At 40.5% G+C, this 18,121-nt stretch overlaps 1 protein-coding gene across 8 annotated transcripts in view; it reads right to left on the bottom strand.

Moving 5' to 3' along the window:
• Positions 1-18,121, bottom strand: part of MRTFB (myocardin related transcription factor B) — a 106,257-nt gene that overhangs the window by 17,973 nt on the left and 70,163 nt on the right. For all 8 annotated transcript variants that reach the window (XM_079952340.1, XM_079952345.1, XM_079952343.1 and 5 more), the window contains 3 exons: positions 8,498-8,676; positions 5,114-5,257; positions 936-1,183 (listed from right to left, as the gene is read on the bottom strand). In XM_079952340.1, coding sequence (XP_079808466.1) covers positions 936-1,183; positions 5,114-5,257; positions 8,498-8,676 — 571 coding nt within the window. The remainder of the gene's footprint in view (positions 1-935; positions 1,184-5,113; positions 5,258-8,497; positions 8,677-18,121) is intronic.

Raw genomic sequence — 18,121 nt, 5'->3', positions numbered from 1 at the left:
CTTCGGAAGCATCATCTGGACTAAAGAAGATTTGATGTTAATTGTGCCCATGCAATTAGCATACATAGTTTTTTCTCACAATAACAATGGGAAAGACTGAACAGCCTCAGTGCTGTGGGAGATGGGGAAAATAATTTTAACTCCTCTACCCCTGTCATGGTAACAACAACAACAACACTGCCTCTTCACAGGTTCAATACGCATTTCAGTGGAAGCTCCTTTTGGTTGTAACACAGACAGCAGCTTTCGACAGGCAATTTTTATCTGCACTGTAGCAGAGAGAGAAAGAGTAATCTCCCCCTTCCCCATAGTCTGAAGGCGGCTACATACATTGCAGAAAGCACACATTATTGTAAACACACAATTAATGCTCCATCTAGTTTAGTCCTTTGTTTGGATAACAGGATTTGGCACCTCATTTGGGGTGAAGATCAAGGAGCTGTTCTTATGTGACCAGAACTTTGTTTTATACCATCATGTGTCCACCCTGCCTTTGCTATCCTCTATACATCTGATGTGCAAGGCTGTAAATAGCACTGTTGTCCTGGACTGAATTGCTGCAATGTGCTATGGTTGGGGGTTGTTGATGCATCCATTTTTGCCTAGCATAGCAGATCATATGATTGGGCTTTATGTTCTCTCTCTCTTTAACCAGATGAAACAAGTGTGATATGTGTGTGGTTTTTTGAAGAGGATGGCAACCCCTGCCTTTGCTTTCCTTTGCTTCGAAAACCTTCAGAAGAAATAGAAGCAAGACAAGTCCTGTGTTCCTCAATTCCCTTGTTTCCCACAGAATTCTTCTGTAGTTCAGAAACCTACTCTCTCCCCAAAACTGACTGCAAGCCCCAAAACACCAAAGCAAGCATAGCAGTTGATATGTCTCCCTATTAAATACCATCCCCTCTCCCACACAGGGGGGAAAAAGCTTCACATACTTGAGTGGTGCAGGAAGAATCGTCTGGTAGTTGTAGTGCTGCTGCTGTTGGCTCAGGATCTGCAGTTGCAAAAAAAGCTGTTGTTCTTGCAGCAAGCGAGCATAGTTGGAGTCCATCTGCGGCTCATTCTTCTCACCTTTCTGATCAGGTGGGATGTACTGATGGTATTTCAGTTTCTTCACTCTGGGCTTTGGCTCTTTGCTTTTCTTGCTCCGAGGTTTGTCACTTGGGTTCTTGGGGTGGGGTTGCTATTCATAGACAGACAACGTAAACAATGAGTTGGAGCCAAAGGTTCCCTTCTGCTCAGGGAAGGCCTATTTTACACCTTGCAATAGAATGCCATGTAAGAACAGTGCAGCTAAACCCAAAGATGTCACTCTGAAAAAGTACACATGGTGATTTCCCTTTTGCTCATGGCTCTTTGTATCCAAAGAAGCCAAGAGCGCTTGCTTAGGTTTATATGAAAACCAGTACTTGTGATTTGTTTCTCTCCAAATAAAAATGAGGAGGAGGAGGAGAGCAGGAGCGATTTTAGCAGTGAGCACGAGGATGCTGGCTTGTCCATTCAGTGTTGAATTTAAACAACACTGAATGCAAGTCGGCTCAGCACGCACTCCCCAAGGTTCCTTTGCAATGGGATTTACAGTTGGCACTGTTTAAATTCAGCACTGAATACAAGTCCCACTGCTTTCCAGTGGGATCAAATATACCAGATGTCATATGATGTCAGGTTATTGATAAATGGGTGGACCCACCCATCTGTCAAATCCGGCTGGCAGGGGGTCGACCATATTATGTCTGAAGCAGTCCTAAATAAAATGACTAACCTTTCAAATTGTGTGGGTTACCTGTGAGGTAAGACACTGCCCCCTCCACCCCAAAACTTCTCTCTATACCAGTTAGATCAGCAGTAAACCACCCTGTGATCGTCAGATGGAGGGTGGTATATAAATTTAATAAACAAATAATAATAATAATAATTATACATTGATGACAAATGGCATTGGCTCCAATCCAGCTTTAGTCTCTGGCAACCAATCACTGTATTAACTGGTGGCCCAAGATAAGCAGCTGTTTCCCCATACAAATTAAAAGATGCAAGCAGTCACTTCAATGAAGCCCAATGGAACATCAAAATGGTAACAAAGAGGTTATTCAGATGCACTTCTGCATCTGTAATGGCTATGTACAGATGGCTGCCAGTCTCCTCTTCTCTGTCAGGCAAATGTGATCTACCTAGCATGTTTAGGAATTAACTGCACCGACTACAAATTTGTTCATTTGTTTCTACCAAATATACCAAGAAGAGAAACTGTACTGTTAATTCTAAGTTGTAACTTCATTAAAGGTTGTCTAATTCAGAGAACTGTACAGAGCAGGGGTGGGAAGCCTGTCCCCCTTTGGATGTTGCAGAACTGTAACTCCCATCATCCCCAGCCATTAGCTGTGCTAGCTAGGGCTGGTGGGAGTTGTAGTGCAACAGAAGCCAAAGGTTGGCAGATTCTCCATCCTTAGCACAATAGATAGGCAAAAGGATAGGCAAAGGGATTTAGGGGTTCATAACAGTCATTGTGCAAGTTGTGCTTCTTTTCTTGCATTATTTGCTGTGATTCTCTTGTTGCATTGTTTCTATTTACCGTATTTTTCGCTCTATAAGACGCACCAGACTACAAGACTCACCTAGTTTTTGGAGGAGGAAAACAAGAAAAAAAATATTCTGAATCTCAGAAGCCAAAAATATTCTGAATCTCAGATTGCTGCGCAGTGAAAGCAGCAATCCCTCTTGCTGTTCTGGCTTCTGGGATAGCTGCACAGCCTGCATTGGCTCCATAAGATGCACAAACATTTCCCCTTACTTTTTAGGAGGGAAAAACTGAGTCTTATAGAGCAAAAAATACGGTAGATACCAATGACAGATCCTGTAAGAGAGTAAAGCTAGAAAAAGTTCAGAAACGGCAATAAAAATGAGGGTGGAGAAACTTCCCTATGAGGAAAGGTTCCAATATCTGGGACTTCTTAGTTGAAAGAAAAGGTGAGTAAGGGGTCATTATGATAGAGATGTATATTATGCATGATTTGGAGAAAATAGGTCTCCCTCTCTCAAATGGTGATGGCCATGAATGTGGCTGGCTTTAAAAGAGAATTAGACACTTTCTTATACTATATAGAGATGCATCACCTTGGCTGGTTTTCATGAGCATCTGAAGGATGCTTCAAATGTATCAATTAGCAATTTGAATGTGCAGACTGTCCTACTAGTCTGTAATAATTTGTAGCTTTGGAACAAATAATCATGAATGAATGAGAACAGAAAGCAAATGTAACAGTCAACTTTTTTTTGTTGTTGAGCTGCAGGCCATGTTTATAAACAAAAACGGCAGATCACAGTCCAGTATTATAGTTAAAAGGTAAAGGTAAAGGTACCCCTGCCCGTACGGGCCAGTCTTGACAGACTCTGGGGTTGTGCGCCCATCTCACTTAAGAGGCCAGGGGCCAGCGCTGTCCGGAGACACTTCCGGGTCACATGGCCAGCGTGACATCGCTGCTCTGGCCAGAGCCAGAGCCGCACACGGAAACGCCGTTTACCTTCCCGCTGGTAAGCGGTCCCTATTTATCTACTTGCACCCGGAGGTGCTTTCGAACTGCTAGGTTGGCAGGCGCTGGGACCGAGCAGCGGGAGCGCACCCCGCCGCAGGGATTCGAACCGCCGACCTTTCGATCGGCAAGCCCTAGGCGCTGAGGCTTTAACCCACAGCGCCACCTGCGTATTATAGTTACAGGAACTTTATTAAGGAAATTCTTCACATCCACTGCAACAAACTGACTTGGCTACAATCAAGAATTAAAAAACAACTATAGCACAGATTCACTAATCAAAAACACTAATCTCCTATTTATGCTAACCATATCCAAAAGTCCCCTCCCCAAGTCTTCCAAATTTGAAACCATATGTCCACATGTTTCATATGTCCACAGAGGCTCCTACACACATTTGAACTTACGTATCTGCCAACTGCATTTTGGAACTAGCACTTGGAGTGGAGAAAATGGGGACTGCCATTACACATGCAACACATTCCATGCACCAATTTCCATCTGCTCACAACCATGCAAAGTTCTGGCTTGTCCTCAATAACTGCCAGTGTATATTGGTAGCATCCTCCAGATACCCTTTGCAGGTTCAGTTCACTTAAACCCATGCTGTTAACTATTTTGCTAGGCAAACTCTCCACACCCTAGCAAACTTAGATCTTTCCAGTCTGTGGCTTCCTAAATGCTAGGGGTGAGCAGTAAGTGTTGGTGGAAATGTGATGCAGAGGCAGCACTGGCTAGTATTTGTTAGGACACAATTGGCATATCTGACTATCCTACTCCCCAATAATTACCTGTCCCTTCTTAGGGACAGTTGCCTCACAAGGCAAAGATCTGTTGCATTACACAGCTTTAGGTGATATTTGATCTTTAAAATCTAACCACTGCAGGAAAAGCTGGGTTAGCTTATAGGTGACATCACCACTGGGTCTATTTGACTGAGGGAAATGCCTTATAAAACAATTTTATAGAAACTGGCAGAGGGTTGTCCTTGCCTGCAATCCTCCGAAGGCCACTAATCCAGCTGGCATAATAATAAACCTTGGAGATAGCAAAACTAAATCTGTATTGACACTGAAATGCAAGGCTTTGTGCGTAGGTGTGTGTGTGTTTCAAGGAAGGCTGAACATCCCTTGCCAACATCCTTTCTCCCACATCATCTCAGAAAATGCAGTGTTGGGAACACAACACTTGAAAAAAAACCCAGCACCCTAAGTCCAACTACAAATAACTGTTCAGTGAATGTTGTAAATGGCATACATTTTTACATCACTTATTTTCCTTCAGAAGTACCTTCTACTTTAACGTATAGAACTGGATTCTGGCAAAAACGTGGTCCTTATAATTAACGTATCAGCCAAATAACAACTTGACCATGATTTGTGCTCTTCTGTGATGGCTTCACCTGTATTTATACAAAAAGTTATCTTTACTTATGCTGTTTCATTTTTCAAATGTCTGTCTTGCAAGATCCATAATACTAATACAGGAATCTGGCAATTTTTCCCACCTCTCCTATTGTGAGATTTTTCTTTGTTAATAGAGTAAATAAGCCAAACAAATCAAGCACGACTGTTTTCTCATACCTTTATTAGTGTTGGCCCACTGCTGAGTTTTGTTGTCAACACGGTATTTGGGGTAAGAGAAGCAGCAGCTGCAGAGCGTGTAGTGTGCTGATCAGTGACAGGCGGCTTCAGAAATTCAGGTAGTGATGGTGTTAATGTGGGATACTGATAATAAAGAAAACAAAACAAAATGAGTAACTTCTGCCCAAACATTTTTTCAACATTGGCATTGGCTTTTCTAAAAGAATTTACATCACACATATTTCCCCAAAAGAACTAGAGACACAAAATTCTCCAAAATTTCTCAAGAAGAGCAACCAAAGGAAAGTCTTACTCTAGATACATTTATGTCTCAAGAGTCGCCAGTAGAATTAAACATCCCCCCCACCTAAAAGGTTTGTGTCTTCCTTTTGCTACTGAAAGTATCCAAATTTATCAGAAAAAAGTCACTGGAAATAACATGTGAGAAAGAGTAAATTCACGCTAAAGGTTGAGAACATTTTGTTGAGTGTGGCCAGGGTTTCCCTCCACACTCAGGGTCTGGTTCCTCCAATCTATCCCACTGCTGCCAAGTTTTCTCTAGGTCAAAGCACTACACTGCTGAAAACAATGTTCCCAGCAGCAAGCATACTGGCTGCATGAATTACATTTTAATTTGGCAAAAGTAAACAAAAAACTAAGCCTACAAAAGTGCATTTAACAAATATTTGGAACGTTACTAATGACAATTTGTCATTTCTTCTTCTTGTGCATTCAGGCAGTGTCTGTCAATAGAAGTGGAGTCAAAATGAAATCATTGAAAAAAGGGGGGGATCAGAATGCTTGGGGAAACCCCTAGAACATTATTTGCAGAACTACAAATAATGATTATTTTGATGATGATCATGATGATGGAGTTGACCCCCCCACCCAAAGAAACCCAGCCCTATAAGGATTGTGCAAGCTCATTAGTCACAGACATAGTATCAGTTGGAAAAAGGGAAAACATGAAAACAGGAGAAGAGAGGGGGGTGGAATGGCCTGCTGGGGGAGGGAATGGCTGGCTGGCTGGCAGGCATTCTGAACAAAATTCCTGTTAGAGAGGCAAGGATATACAGATCTGATTTGCTAAGCCAAACCATGACTTAGTGCAAAGGAGAAAACATGTGTTCCCAGAGTGAAAACTGCAGCCACTGTGCTTTTGCCCTGGTCCTGATGGCCTTTGGTTACATAATAAAGATTTGGATTACTTAAAATGGGAATCATTGCCCTCTCTATTTTGGAACCATGTTTGCTTGTTTTTTCTCTGGGAGAAGGACAAGTTTGTTAAAAAACAACAACAACAACAACAACAACAACAACAACTTTCGATGCCGGACAGCATTCTGAATCAAGATAGCACATCAAGGCATCGCTCTGGCATGATTTTGCTCTTTTTTGGCATAGGTTGGGTCCACTACTTTTGATACCTCTGAAAATTTCATCATACCATTTGGCAGGTCTTCACAAATTTTGGTGTGACAGTTCTAACCTGTGCCAATCTGGATAGCTTTGAAGGTTTTGCTGCCCAGTTTGGCAGGATGGCATCAACCTGGACATATGTGGATGCCTCTGGAAATATCATCAACAGTCTTCATCTATGTTTGGATGCCAGGCACCATTTTGAATCAAGATGGTGGGCCAAACTAACCATAATTAAATATTAGCTCCCCAACATTTTATTATTATTATTCAGTGCCAGTTCAGGTTCTTCCCCAGGTCAGGTTGGAGTCCTGAGTTGGTGTGTGTGTGTGTGTGTGTGTGTGTGTGTGTGTGCGTGCGTGCACACAACCCCCAAACTACACTATCCATTTAAAAATTACAATATATATTAATGTCATCAAATTCCTGGACAGCACTGGGCATTTCGTGTGTGCGTGTGTGTGTGAGTAAAATGTGGAGAAAACAGTAAGGGAAAAATTTAGATCAAGGCTGCTTTGCTCAAATATTTAAAAGTAATTACACTGCTTAAATCATATACAAATGATAAAGGATATGAAATTCTTCATATCTCGTGTAAAGATAAACTGGACACTGTAAGGCAGATGTGTGCAAGAGTTTCCCAGTGCCTCCCCCTATAAGCTATTTTGCTGCTCAAAGTCAACCCCTGTCCCAAGCTGTCTATATCCCTATCTTTTCCCCAATGGGTAGAAGAGAACTAAGCAGCCCCTCTCTGTAAAATTCCTCCATTTAAACTGCCATCCATCTGCAATTGCTTGTAATTAAAATCCAATCATTCATACATAGTTACATGAATCTATTGTGTAATATCTGGTCTGGTCTCAAGGGAGCATGGTAAAGATCGAATTTAGCAATTTTACACAAAAATTGTTAACCACAAGAGAAAACCTCTGTAAGAAAAACCTACAATTTCCAGCACTGAAATACTTTAAATTACAAGTGTTTCTCAATGGAACTAAATGAATAAAAGTGTTCTTAAATGTTACTTCAAAACTAGTTGGGAAGAGCAAGATAGCAAAGAACACCTTGTGTTGTGCAATCACTTTTTCATCCTGCTTTTGGTTTTTGAAAGAAAAAGAATCTAATTTATTTTTGTAGTAAAGGTAACGAAAAGAAATTTATGTTCTTGGCTAACTATTTGATTGCACATATGAAGAAATGTTAAATATCCAGACCATGAAGAGAGAAGAAACAGCTATGACACCACAGACAGATATTTCCAGCAAATCTGAGTAATAATAATAACAAGAGAGATTTTTCAGCCCAAGTACAACTGTAAAAAGGAGAAGAGAATTCATTTCCAGTCAAAATGATCTTCCACGTCACATTTTAAAGACACTGCATCTAAAAATAAATATGCTATGGCCATTTTATGTGATGTGTGGATAGTTAACAGATACTTATTTAACAGGTTTCCCGACCACAGTGATTCAAGATGAATCAAAAAGATCCAGCCAATTTGCAGCAGGGAGAGATTTCAAGGGGTTGGTCACGGCTGAAGAGGAGAGAGTTAACACTCCCTCCCTACTGCAATCCCTTCATTGCCATTAAGCTTGGGAGGAAAAAGAAAGTATGCAAAGGAAGCCACTCTATGTAAGTTTTATGGAAAATATACGGATTCTGAGTTTTTCCTTCACACAGAAATCCCTGACTTATGCATTTTGGAGCTCATATTGAAGAACGACAGGGAAGACTTCCTACCGCTTTTCAGAGCAGAGTTTGATATCTACCTGCTGAGCATATGCATCTAACAAAAATGGACAGACTTGCTTGAAGTAATGAACATTTTCTAACCACCAAAACTTCAGGGTTTTTATAAAACACAACAGACATTTATCAAAGAGAGAAAGAACATCTTAAGAATGCTTGGTTAACAGCAAAATATGACAATAACTAAGGTTATGGCATGGAATCAAGGCACTTTACCTGATTAGTAGCGGGGGTTGGCAAGACTGGAGATGGTGCCTCTCTTGTTTTGGGCTCACCAGGAGATGCTGCCGAGCCCTGGGATTCCTGACTAGCAGGCTGATCTGGAGATAAAGCATCACTGCTGTCTTCATCAAAGGATTCATCCAATCCTTGAGGATAGTTCTCCTGACCAACCGCTAAAATGAAAGGGGGGGGGGTTGAGAAATCACCTTTTAATGCCATGATAATGAAGAAACAATACACTTGTTATTTTTGACATGTATCCAGCACTCATTCTGTGAAGACCTATGGACATTTCACAAGTAACAGGCCTTCTTGTATGAAGGTCTTCTTTGTGTGAGTTTGGGCCAAACTAAACAAAGTAGCGTTGGACACTTGTTTTCATCATATGTCTACTCCAGTTCCACATAAAACAGGTTGGAGATTTTAATAGTACAAGAGTGCATGGCAGAGAGATGTTAAACTTTCCTTGGTTCCATGTTTTAATGAGGATAATCTGTATTCTCCAGGTAATCTTCTCCATTTCTGACTCAGTATTGAGGTCAAGAAAATAAAGAAAGTGCCTGGAGCAACAAACTGTGTAGAAGCAAGGTATGGGGGCATTTGGCTCCCCTCTTCCATGTCCTCCGCCTCCTCCTTTATATGAGAGAACAGGGCAGGCCAGGAACAATGGCCCTGTTGTGTCTAGTTTGGCAGCATTTTTTCCTATTTTTTTCCTAATTACTACTGAGAAATTTGATTTACACTGCACATTCTGTGCAACTATTCCATAAAACAAAACATGCTTTATGCCGTAAGTTAAATATTAAGCAGAACAAAACTGAGAGGGTAATAAGAAAGACTAACCTGATTAAATGAATGTGTTCTAGGAAAAGCGGGGTGGGGGGAACCTCTCCTGTAGCTGAGGATGAGGACAAAGCAGTACTCTTGAAGGCAGTAACTGGCTTACTTATTATCATATTGAAGAAAGATTCAAAAATAAGGATAGTGGAGAATGTCATGTGTACCTTGAAAAAGCAAGCTCATTTTCTTTCAAGTGCAAATGTGAGTGTGACATAATCTGAATGACATATGTATGTGGAATGTGGGGCTCAAATGTGCACTGACTGCAGGTCCACAGTTCCACAAAACAGACATTTAAATATGCTCTTAGGATTCCTTTAATACACTGCTATTTTCCCATTAGTTTTAAAATAGAACAATCCCTGGTCTGGTGTTAGTATCCTGTTCCACAAAATGAACAAGGGGCAAATGGTAGCATTGCTGTGGGACATAACTACATCTATGAGTTTTGCTTTTGGGGGGAAAGTATAAGGGAAACATGTGTTTCAGATCTGGAGACGAGTGCAGAGTATTTAGTATTTTTTAAAAATGAGGTGGTGTAAGAAATGCTTCTCAAAATTTTAAAGGACATCATGGAAAGGAGTTGTGCCGCTAGTGACCTCACTAATGACATCATAGGTACTATCCAATGAGTGTCAGATATACAGCACCTCCAACTGTAAGGGACACAGAGAAAGAAAAGCGAACAAAAAATCCCCCACAAAGGAAGCAGATGACACTGAAAGACAAATCTTTATCAATTAATCGTCGCCTTTGCAAAAAAAAAAAAAAAAAAAAAAGATGCTTTGCATTTCCGTTGATGACAACCACACCACCAGCAGAACAAGCATATAAATAAATATGTGAGTCAGAACACAGGTATTTATACTCACAGAAATAAATTATGATAGCCATAGCTATTAATGATAAATTAACATGTGCTAAGATGGGAAATATGCAGGAGAAATGATTTTGAGGGAGGTATTAGTAGAATTTGTACTGTTAAAATGGAAAGGGTCAAACCATCGCAAGAGGTGTTAAAATTTTGAGAGGTTGGATAGTTAGAATGGAATGGAATGGGGGTGGGGCACACATTTTTATTTTTAATTGATTATTATTATTTAAAATAAATCAATTATGATTTAAAATGCATTTTGAGGGAAACCGGGACTTCCGGTCGGCGCCAGCGCTTAATGGCGGCTCTCTCCCCGATCTCCGGAGAGAGGGCTGCTTCACGAGTTCGGGTCTGACCGCTACGGCGAAGCGGGGACCCCTAAAATCACAGGCGCGGAAACCTGTGAACAAGGAGACTCGGTGGGCACCTTTTGCGCCCCCCCCCTTACTGCAAAAGAGCCTTTTTAAAGGCTCCGGAGGAGCATCGGGGGATAGTGCGGTGCTGAGAGTCGCTACCCAGCCCGTGAAGTGAAGCCGCGTCGCCATAAGCGGAGAGCGCCGATTCCTTCCTGAAATCTGGACTGAAATTGAAATACCCGTAAGTAGGATTGGGAAACCTACTGGGATTATAAAAAACGTTTGAAATTTGGCTGAAAACGGGGATGGTAAATAAAGGAAGTCTGCCTCCCCCGGTTTGCATGGCTTTTAAAGCAACGGAACTGGAAAGCTGCAATTGAAGGAAAAGTAACTTTGAACTTTAGAATTATTTAACTTTGGCATTGAACTCTAACTACCCCTCCAGCAAGCAGGAGCAGGGGGGGAAGAAAAGGAAACTTGGCTTAACCTGCGTGAGAGGAAATTTAAGTGATTAATTCCTGCTGTCTCTGACTCTGGGAACAGACTGCCTGGGTGAAGCGCTTTGACAGGAACTGTCTGACAAAACCTGCTGCAAAGCGGAGAGCTCAAATAGATACAATTTTTGGGACTTTACAGAAATATTACTGTTGCAATTGGAAGACTGAAAGTTTCTAAAAGACTGAAAGTTTCTTAAAAAAAAACAACAAAACCTCTCTCCAAGAGGGTTTTTGGTTTCTTTGTTTCTTCTGCTTATTGGACACAATGTATTGCTCCCTCTAGAGGGCTGAAAGATTACAGTTGTAACATAAACTGTCAAATAAAAACAAGTCACTGGATTTTGCTATTTAAGAGCTGTTCCTGTGGGAACGACCTTGGGACATGAGTGGTTCCGCAGAAGACATAACAACAAGATCTAAGGCTAAAGCTGCACAAAAGAAAAGAGGCTCAATATCAGGCTTACTGCCAACAGGCACAGCTGGACAGGAGAAAGGAATAAACGTATTCATGGATTCAGTGACTCAAGCATTACTTAAACAAATTGGTTCAAGAAAACGCCACAATTCGAAAAATTGCAGAAGAAGCTAAAATTACTGCAGAAACTACACAGGAAAGTCTAATACCAGTCTGTAAAAAGTTGGACCAGCATGAGGCGGCCTTGTCTTTGTGGGAGATGCAGAGGAAAGAGAAGAATTTGAGACTTAGGTTGGTCCCTGAAAGTGAAGGGGACAACCTAGTGGACTTTCTCACAAAAGAATTATCAGAATTTTGGCAGGTAAACTCAGAGGAAGAAGATTTTAAGATAACAACCGCCTTCAGATTGGGCAGAAGGCAAGGCAGGAAGATCCCAAGGGATTGTCTGATAACTCTGAGATCTAAAGAGGAAAGAGATAAAATTTTAAATTTACATTACCAGAGAACCCTTCAGATTGGAAATGCTTCTGTTCAAATTTATAAGGACATCCCAAAATATATTCTGGAGGTAAGAACTTATTTTAAGAATCTGGTTGACCTGCTGAAGAAGAATAACATACCTTTTAGGTGGGAATTTCCACAAGGTTTGTCTTTTAACTTCAAAGGAAAGAAAGTCAAAATAAGAACAGTGCAAGATAAAGAACAATTCCTAGACAGAAACGAGGAGGACCTTGTGAAAGGAGTGCTAGACTCGACCTCTGACACAGACCTTGGAAACTTGACATTTGGACTGAAGTCACCAACGGAAGAAGAACAGCTGCAGGGAGCAGCTGGAGGTAACTAACTAATAATGTCTCTGCAATTTTTAACTTGGAACTGTAATGGACTCAACCTTCCCAGAAAAAGGCGTGAGGTCTTTCATATCTTGAAAAGAGAACAATTGGATTTGATATGTCTACAAGAAACCCACGTAACAAGGGCACACAGAAGACTACTTATAAATAAAAGATTAGGACAAGAATTTATTTCATCAGACAAAGTTAAGAAAAGAGGAGTGGTGATTTATGCAAAGGAAAAATTGGCCCCAAAATTGATCTTTAAAGATGAACATGGAAGAATTCTGGCAATTGAGATACAAATCCAAGGAGAAAAACTCCTGATAGTGGGCATCTATGCACCAAATGAAGGGAAGGCAGAATTTTACAAGAAATTGCATGAGACATTAACGGATTATTTGGATTATAAGGTGATCTTATTAGGAGATATGAATGGCGTGGTCTCTACAAATATGGATAAAGCACAAAGACAGGTGGTCTCTAAGGACGGGAGACTACCTAAGACCTTTTTTGAAATGACTGAAAACATAGACCTGATTGATATCTGGAGAACAAGAAACCCTCTTGAGAGAGAGGGAACATTCTTTTCAGAGGCACAAATGACATGGACAAGAATAGATCAAATATGGATTACTAGTGGAATGGCTCCAAGGATAAAAAAGGTGGAAATCTGCCCAAAGACATGCTCCGACCATAACGCAGTGAAGATGGAAATGAAACTAACAACAGCTGGATCCTTCAGATGGAGAATGAATGACACCCTATTCAGAGGTGGAGATTTACAAAAAGGCCCAAAAAACCTTGAAGGACTACTTTGAGATAAATCTGAGGACAGAGGTTGAGAAAAGAGTGATTTGGGACGCAAGCAAGGCCGTGATGCGAGGTTTTCTGATACAACAGAACTCTTTAAAGAGAAAGAAACAAAATGAAAGGAAGGATAAGATTCTGGAAAAAATAAAAGAAGGAGAAAAGAAACTGAGGTCTAAACCAAAGTCTCATGAAATTCTGAGAGAAATTAAGTTCTATCAAATGCAATATATGGAATTGATGAACCAGGAGACAGAATGGAAAATCAAGCAAATGAGACAGAGGACATTTGAATCAGCGGACAAATGTGGGAAACTTCTAGCATGGCAATTGAAGAAGAGACAGAAATTAAATACAGTCACAAGTTTGGAGGTGGATGGAAAGAACATCTTTAAACCAAATGAGATTAGCAACTGCTTTCAGAGTTATTTCAGGAGATTATATGCACAAGGGCCGGAAAACGAAGGAGGCATAGAAGATTTTCTTAAGAAATATGGATTACAAAAAAATTCGCAACAAAGTATGTTGATTTTAAATGAGAAAATAACAGATCAAGAAGTGGAGGGTGCCATTCAAAACATGCAACTAGGGAAATCTCCAGGACCAGATGGACTAACCTCCAGATACTATAAAGCATTGAAAGAATGGTTAATACAGCTGCTTAAGGAGGTTTGTAATGAAATATTAGAGGGGAAAAAGGCACCTGAATCGTGGAAAGAAGCTTTCATCACACTTATACCAAAGACTGAAACTGAAAAAAAACAGATCAAGAACTACCGCCCTATATCATTACTTAATGTGGATTACAAAATATTTGCTGACATTTTAGCAAAAAGATTGAAGAGGGTGTTAATGGAGGAGATTCATAAGGACCAGGCAGGCTTTCTCCCAGGAAGACACTTATCAGATAATGAAAGGAACATAATTGACATTATGGAACTGCTAACTGTAAATATTAATACGAAGGCAGTCCTAATCTTTGTGGACGCGGAGAAAGCCTTTGATAATATCTCTTGGAAGTTCATGAAGAAAAATCTCTTTTTCTTTTTTTTTAAAGATTTTTATTAATTTCCAATTTTTTAACACAAACAAAAAACAACATAAAAACAGACAGACAAAAAACTCATATTTTCTTAACCTTATTTTCATAACCCTCTTTTCCCGGACTTCCCCATACCTTTCCCTTTTTGCATCCTTAATTTAGTACCATTATTCAGCAACCTATCTTGCCCAATTAAATATAAATTCATCCTCTTTTTCTATTCCACCCTAAATTTTAAACCCAATTATCGCTGCAATTCTACGTCTTCTTTTCCCTCAGCATTTTAACACTCCTCAGTTTTATAATAATTCTTAAGATACATCTTAAATTTCTTCCAATCTTCTTCCACAGTCTCTTTCTCTTGGTCGCGGATTCTGCCGGTCATTTCTGCCAGTCCCATAAAGTCAATCACTTTCGCCTGCCATTCCTCCAATGTGGGTAGTTCTTGTGTCTTCCAATACTTTGCTAGAAGAATCCTTGCTGCCGTAGTAGCGTACAAAAAGAAATTCTTATCCTTCTTCGACACCAACTGACCGACCATATCCAAGAGAAATGCCTCTGGTTTCTTGTTAAAGGTGCACTTAAGCACTTTCTTAATTTCATTATAAATCATTTCCCAGAAGGCCTTAATCTTTGGGCAGGTCCACCAAAGGTGGAAAAAGGTACCTTCAGTCTCTTTACATTTCCAACATTTGTTATTGGGCAAATGATAAATCTTCGCAAGCTTGACTGGGGTCATGTACCACCTATAAATCATTTTCATAATGTTTTCTCGTAAGGCATTGCATGCCGTAAATTTAATACCTGTGGTCCATAACTGCTCCCAGTCAGCAAACATAATGTCATGACCTATGTCCTGTGCCCATTTAACCATAGCAGACTTCACTGTCTCATCTATTGTATTCCACTTCAACAGCAAGTTGTACATTCTTGATAAATTCTTAGTATTGGGTTCTAACAATTCTGTTTCTAATTTCGATTTCTCCACCTGGAAACCAATTTTCCTGTCTAGATTCATTTATCTTCAATAATGCCTGCGTCACTGACTCCATGAATGCACTTATTCCCTTTTCCTGTCCACCTGGGCCTGTTGGCAATAGTCCTGATAAAGAGCCCCTTTTCTTATGTGCTGCTTTAGACTTGGATCTTGTTGCTATCTCATCTACAGGGCCGCTCATGTCCCAAGGTCGTTCTCACAGGAACAGGTTTGAATGGAAAAATCCAGTGACTTTATTGTTAACAATCGTGTTGCAACTGTTACTTTCAGCCCTCTAGAGGGAGCTGAGATCTTCAGTATAGCAAAAAAACAATGAATCCAACAAACCCTCTATGGGAAAAGTTACTAAAACTTCTTTCAGTCTTTTTAGTTGCAACCGTATAATTTTTACAACGTCTCAATAGATTGTATCAAATAAAGTCTCCACTTTGCAATATCTTTGACAGCTCCCTGTCAAAGTGTTTCACTCAGGCAGTCCGTTCCCAGAGACAGAGTCTGCGGTAAATTGTCCCTTAAAAGTTTCCCTGCAGGTTTCCTTTCTTTTTCACCCCCCCCCCCGTTCCTGCTCCCTAGGGGGGGGGGACTTAAGTCAATGCTGGGGTTAATCCTTTTTTTAAAAAAATTTTCCTTAAAAGATATCAATTGCAGCTTACCAAGTCCGTTGCTTTAGCAGTCATGCAATCTGGGGAAGGCAGACTTCCTTTGTTTACCGTCCCCACTTTCGGCCAATTTTTTAAAAAAGTTAAATTTAAAGTCCCGAGAAGGTTGCCAATCCTACTCACGGGAATCTCTTTCAGTCCAAATATCAGGAAGAAGTCGGCGCTCTCCGCTAATGGTGATGCGGCTTCACTCCACGAGCTGGGTAACGACTCTCAGCTCTGCGCTCCCCCGATGCTCCTCCGGAGCCTTTAAAAAGGCTCTTTCGCAGTAAAAGGGGGCGCAAACGATGCCCACCGAGTCTCCTTGCTCACAGGCTTCCGCGCCTGTGATTTTAGGGGTCCCCGCTTCGCCGTAGCGGTCAGACCCGAACTCGCGGAGCAGCTCCCTCTCCGGAGAACGGAGAGCGAGCCGCCATTAGCGCTGGCGCCAACCGGAAGTCCCATGAAGAAAAATCTCCATGGGATGTGGGTAGGTCAAAGGTTTGAAAATGGTATAAGTGCAATATATTCTGAACAAAAGGCTAAGCTAATTGTAAATAACGTGGTTACTGATTAACTTTCCATAGAAAAAGGGACACGGCAGGGGTGCCCGATATCCCCATTACTTTTTATATCAGTCCTGGAGGTTTTGTTGAACATGATTAGGGGGGACCAGCTGGTAAAAGGAGTTCAGGTCGGAACTAAACACTATAAATTGAAGGCATTTGCAGATGACCTAGTATTGACTTTACAAGAGCCAGATACTAGTACAAAAAGAGTTTTAGAGTTAATTCAATTCTTTGGTCAGGTGGCAGGATTCAAGTTGAACAAACAAAAAACTAAAGTTCTGGAAAAAAACTTAACAAATGTTGAAAGAGAGAGATTCTAAAACGAAACTGGGTTAATGGTGGTAAAGAAAGTAAAATATTTGGGGATTAACATGACATCTAAAAATGTGAATTTATTTAAAGACAATTATGATAAATGTTGGACAGAGGTAAAGAAAGATCTAGAAATATGGTCGAATCTGAAGCTTTCCTTGTTAGGCCGAATTGCAGTGATCAAAATGAATGTATTGCCTAGAATGTTATTTTTGTTTCAGACATTACAAATTGTGGATAAACTAGATTGTTTCAAGAAGTGGCAGAAAGATATATCTAAATTTATCTGGCAGGGCAAAAAGCCCAGAATAAAATTTAAGATACTTACTGATGCAAAAGAAAGAGGGGGGTTTGCCCTGCCGGATTTGAGACTGTACTATGAATCGGCAGCTTTCTGCTGGTTGAAAGAGTGGCTACTTCTTGAGAATGCAGATATTCTGGACTTGGAAGGATTTGATAATAGGTTTGGCTGGCATGCATATTTATGGTATGACAAGGTTAAAGTTCACAAGGGTTTTAAAAACCATATTGTTAGGAAAGCATTATATAATGTTTGGATTCGATACAAGGATTTGTTGGAAAATAAAACTCCTAGGTGGTTATCACCTATGGAGGCTAAGGAGGTGAAGAAACTTAACATGGAATCCAAATGGCCAAAATATTCTGAAATTTCAGAACAAGAAAGCGGTGAGTTTAAACTACAGAGTTTTGAGAAATTAAAGCCCAAGGTACGAGATTGGCTTTATTACTACCAAATAATGGAAACATTTAAACAAGACAGGAAAATTGGCTTCCAGGTGGAGAAATCGAAATTGGAAACAGAATTGTTAGAACCCAATACTAAGAATGTATCAAGAATGTATAATCTGTTGCTGAAGTGGAATACAATAGATGAGACAGTTTAATCAGCCATGATTAAATGGGCACAGGACATTGGTCATGACATTATGTTTGCTGACTGGGAACAGTTATGGACCACCGGTATCAAATTCACGGCAAGCAATGCCTTAAGAGAAAATATTATGAAAATGATTTATAGGTGGTACATGACCCCAGTCAAGCTTGCGAAGATTTATCATCTGCCCAATAATAAATGCTGGAAATGTAATGAGACTGAAGGTACCTTCTTTCACCTTTGGTGGACCTGCCCAAAGATTAAAGCCTTTTGGGAAATGATCTATAATGAAATTAAGAAGGTACTTAAATGTACCTTTCACAAGAAACCAGAGGCATTTCTCTTGGGCATGGTCAGCCAATTGGTGTCAAGGAAGGACAGGACTTTTTTTATGTACGCCACTACAGCAGCAAGGATCCTTCTAGCAAAGTATTGGAAGACACAAGAACTCCCCACACTGGAAGAATGGCAGACGAGAGTGATTGACTTTATGGGATTGGCAGAAATGACTGGCAGAATCCGTGACCAAGAGAAAGAGAC

This window comes from Podarcis cretensis (assembly GCF_951804945.1).
Source record: "Podarcis cretensis genome assembly, chromosome: 14".
Classification (NCBI taxonomy): Eukaryota; Metazoa; Chordata; class Lepidosauria; order Squamata; family Lacertidae; genus Podarcis; species Podarcis cretensis.
The sequence above is the reverse complement of the archived record's forward strand: the minus strand, read 5'-3'. Positions and strand labels throughout refer to the sequence as shown.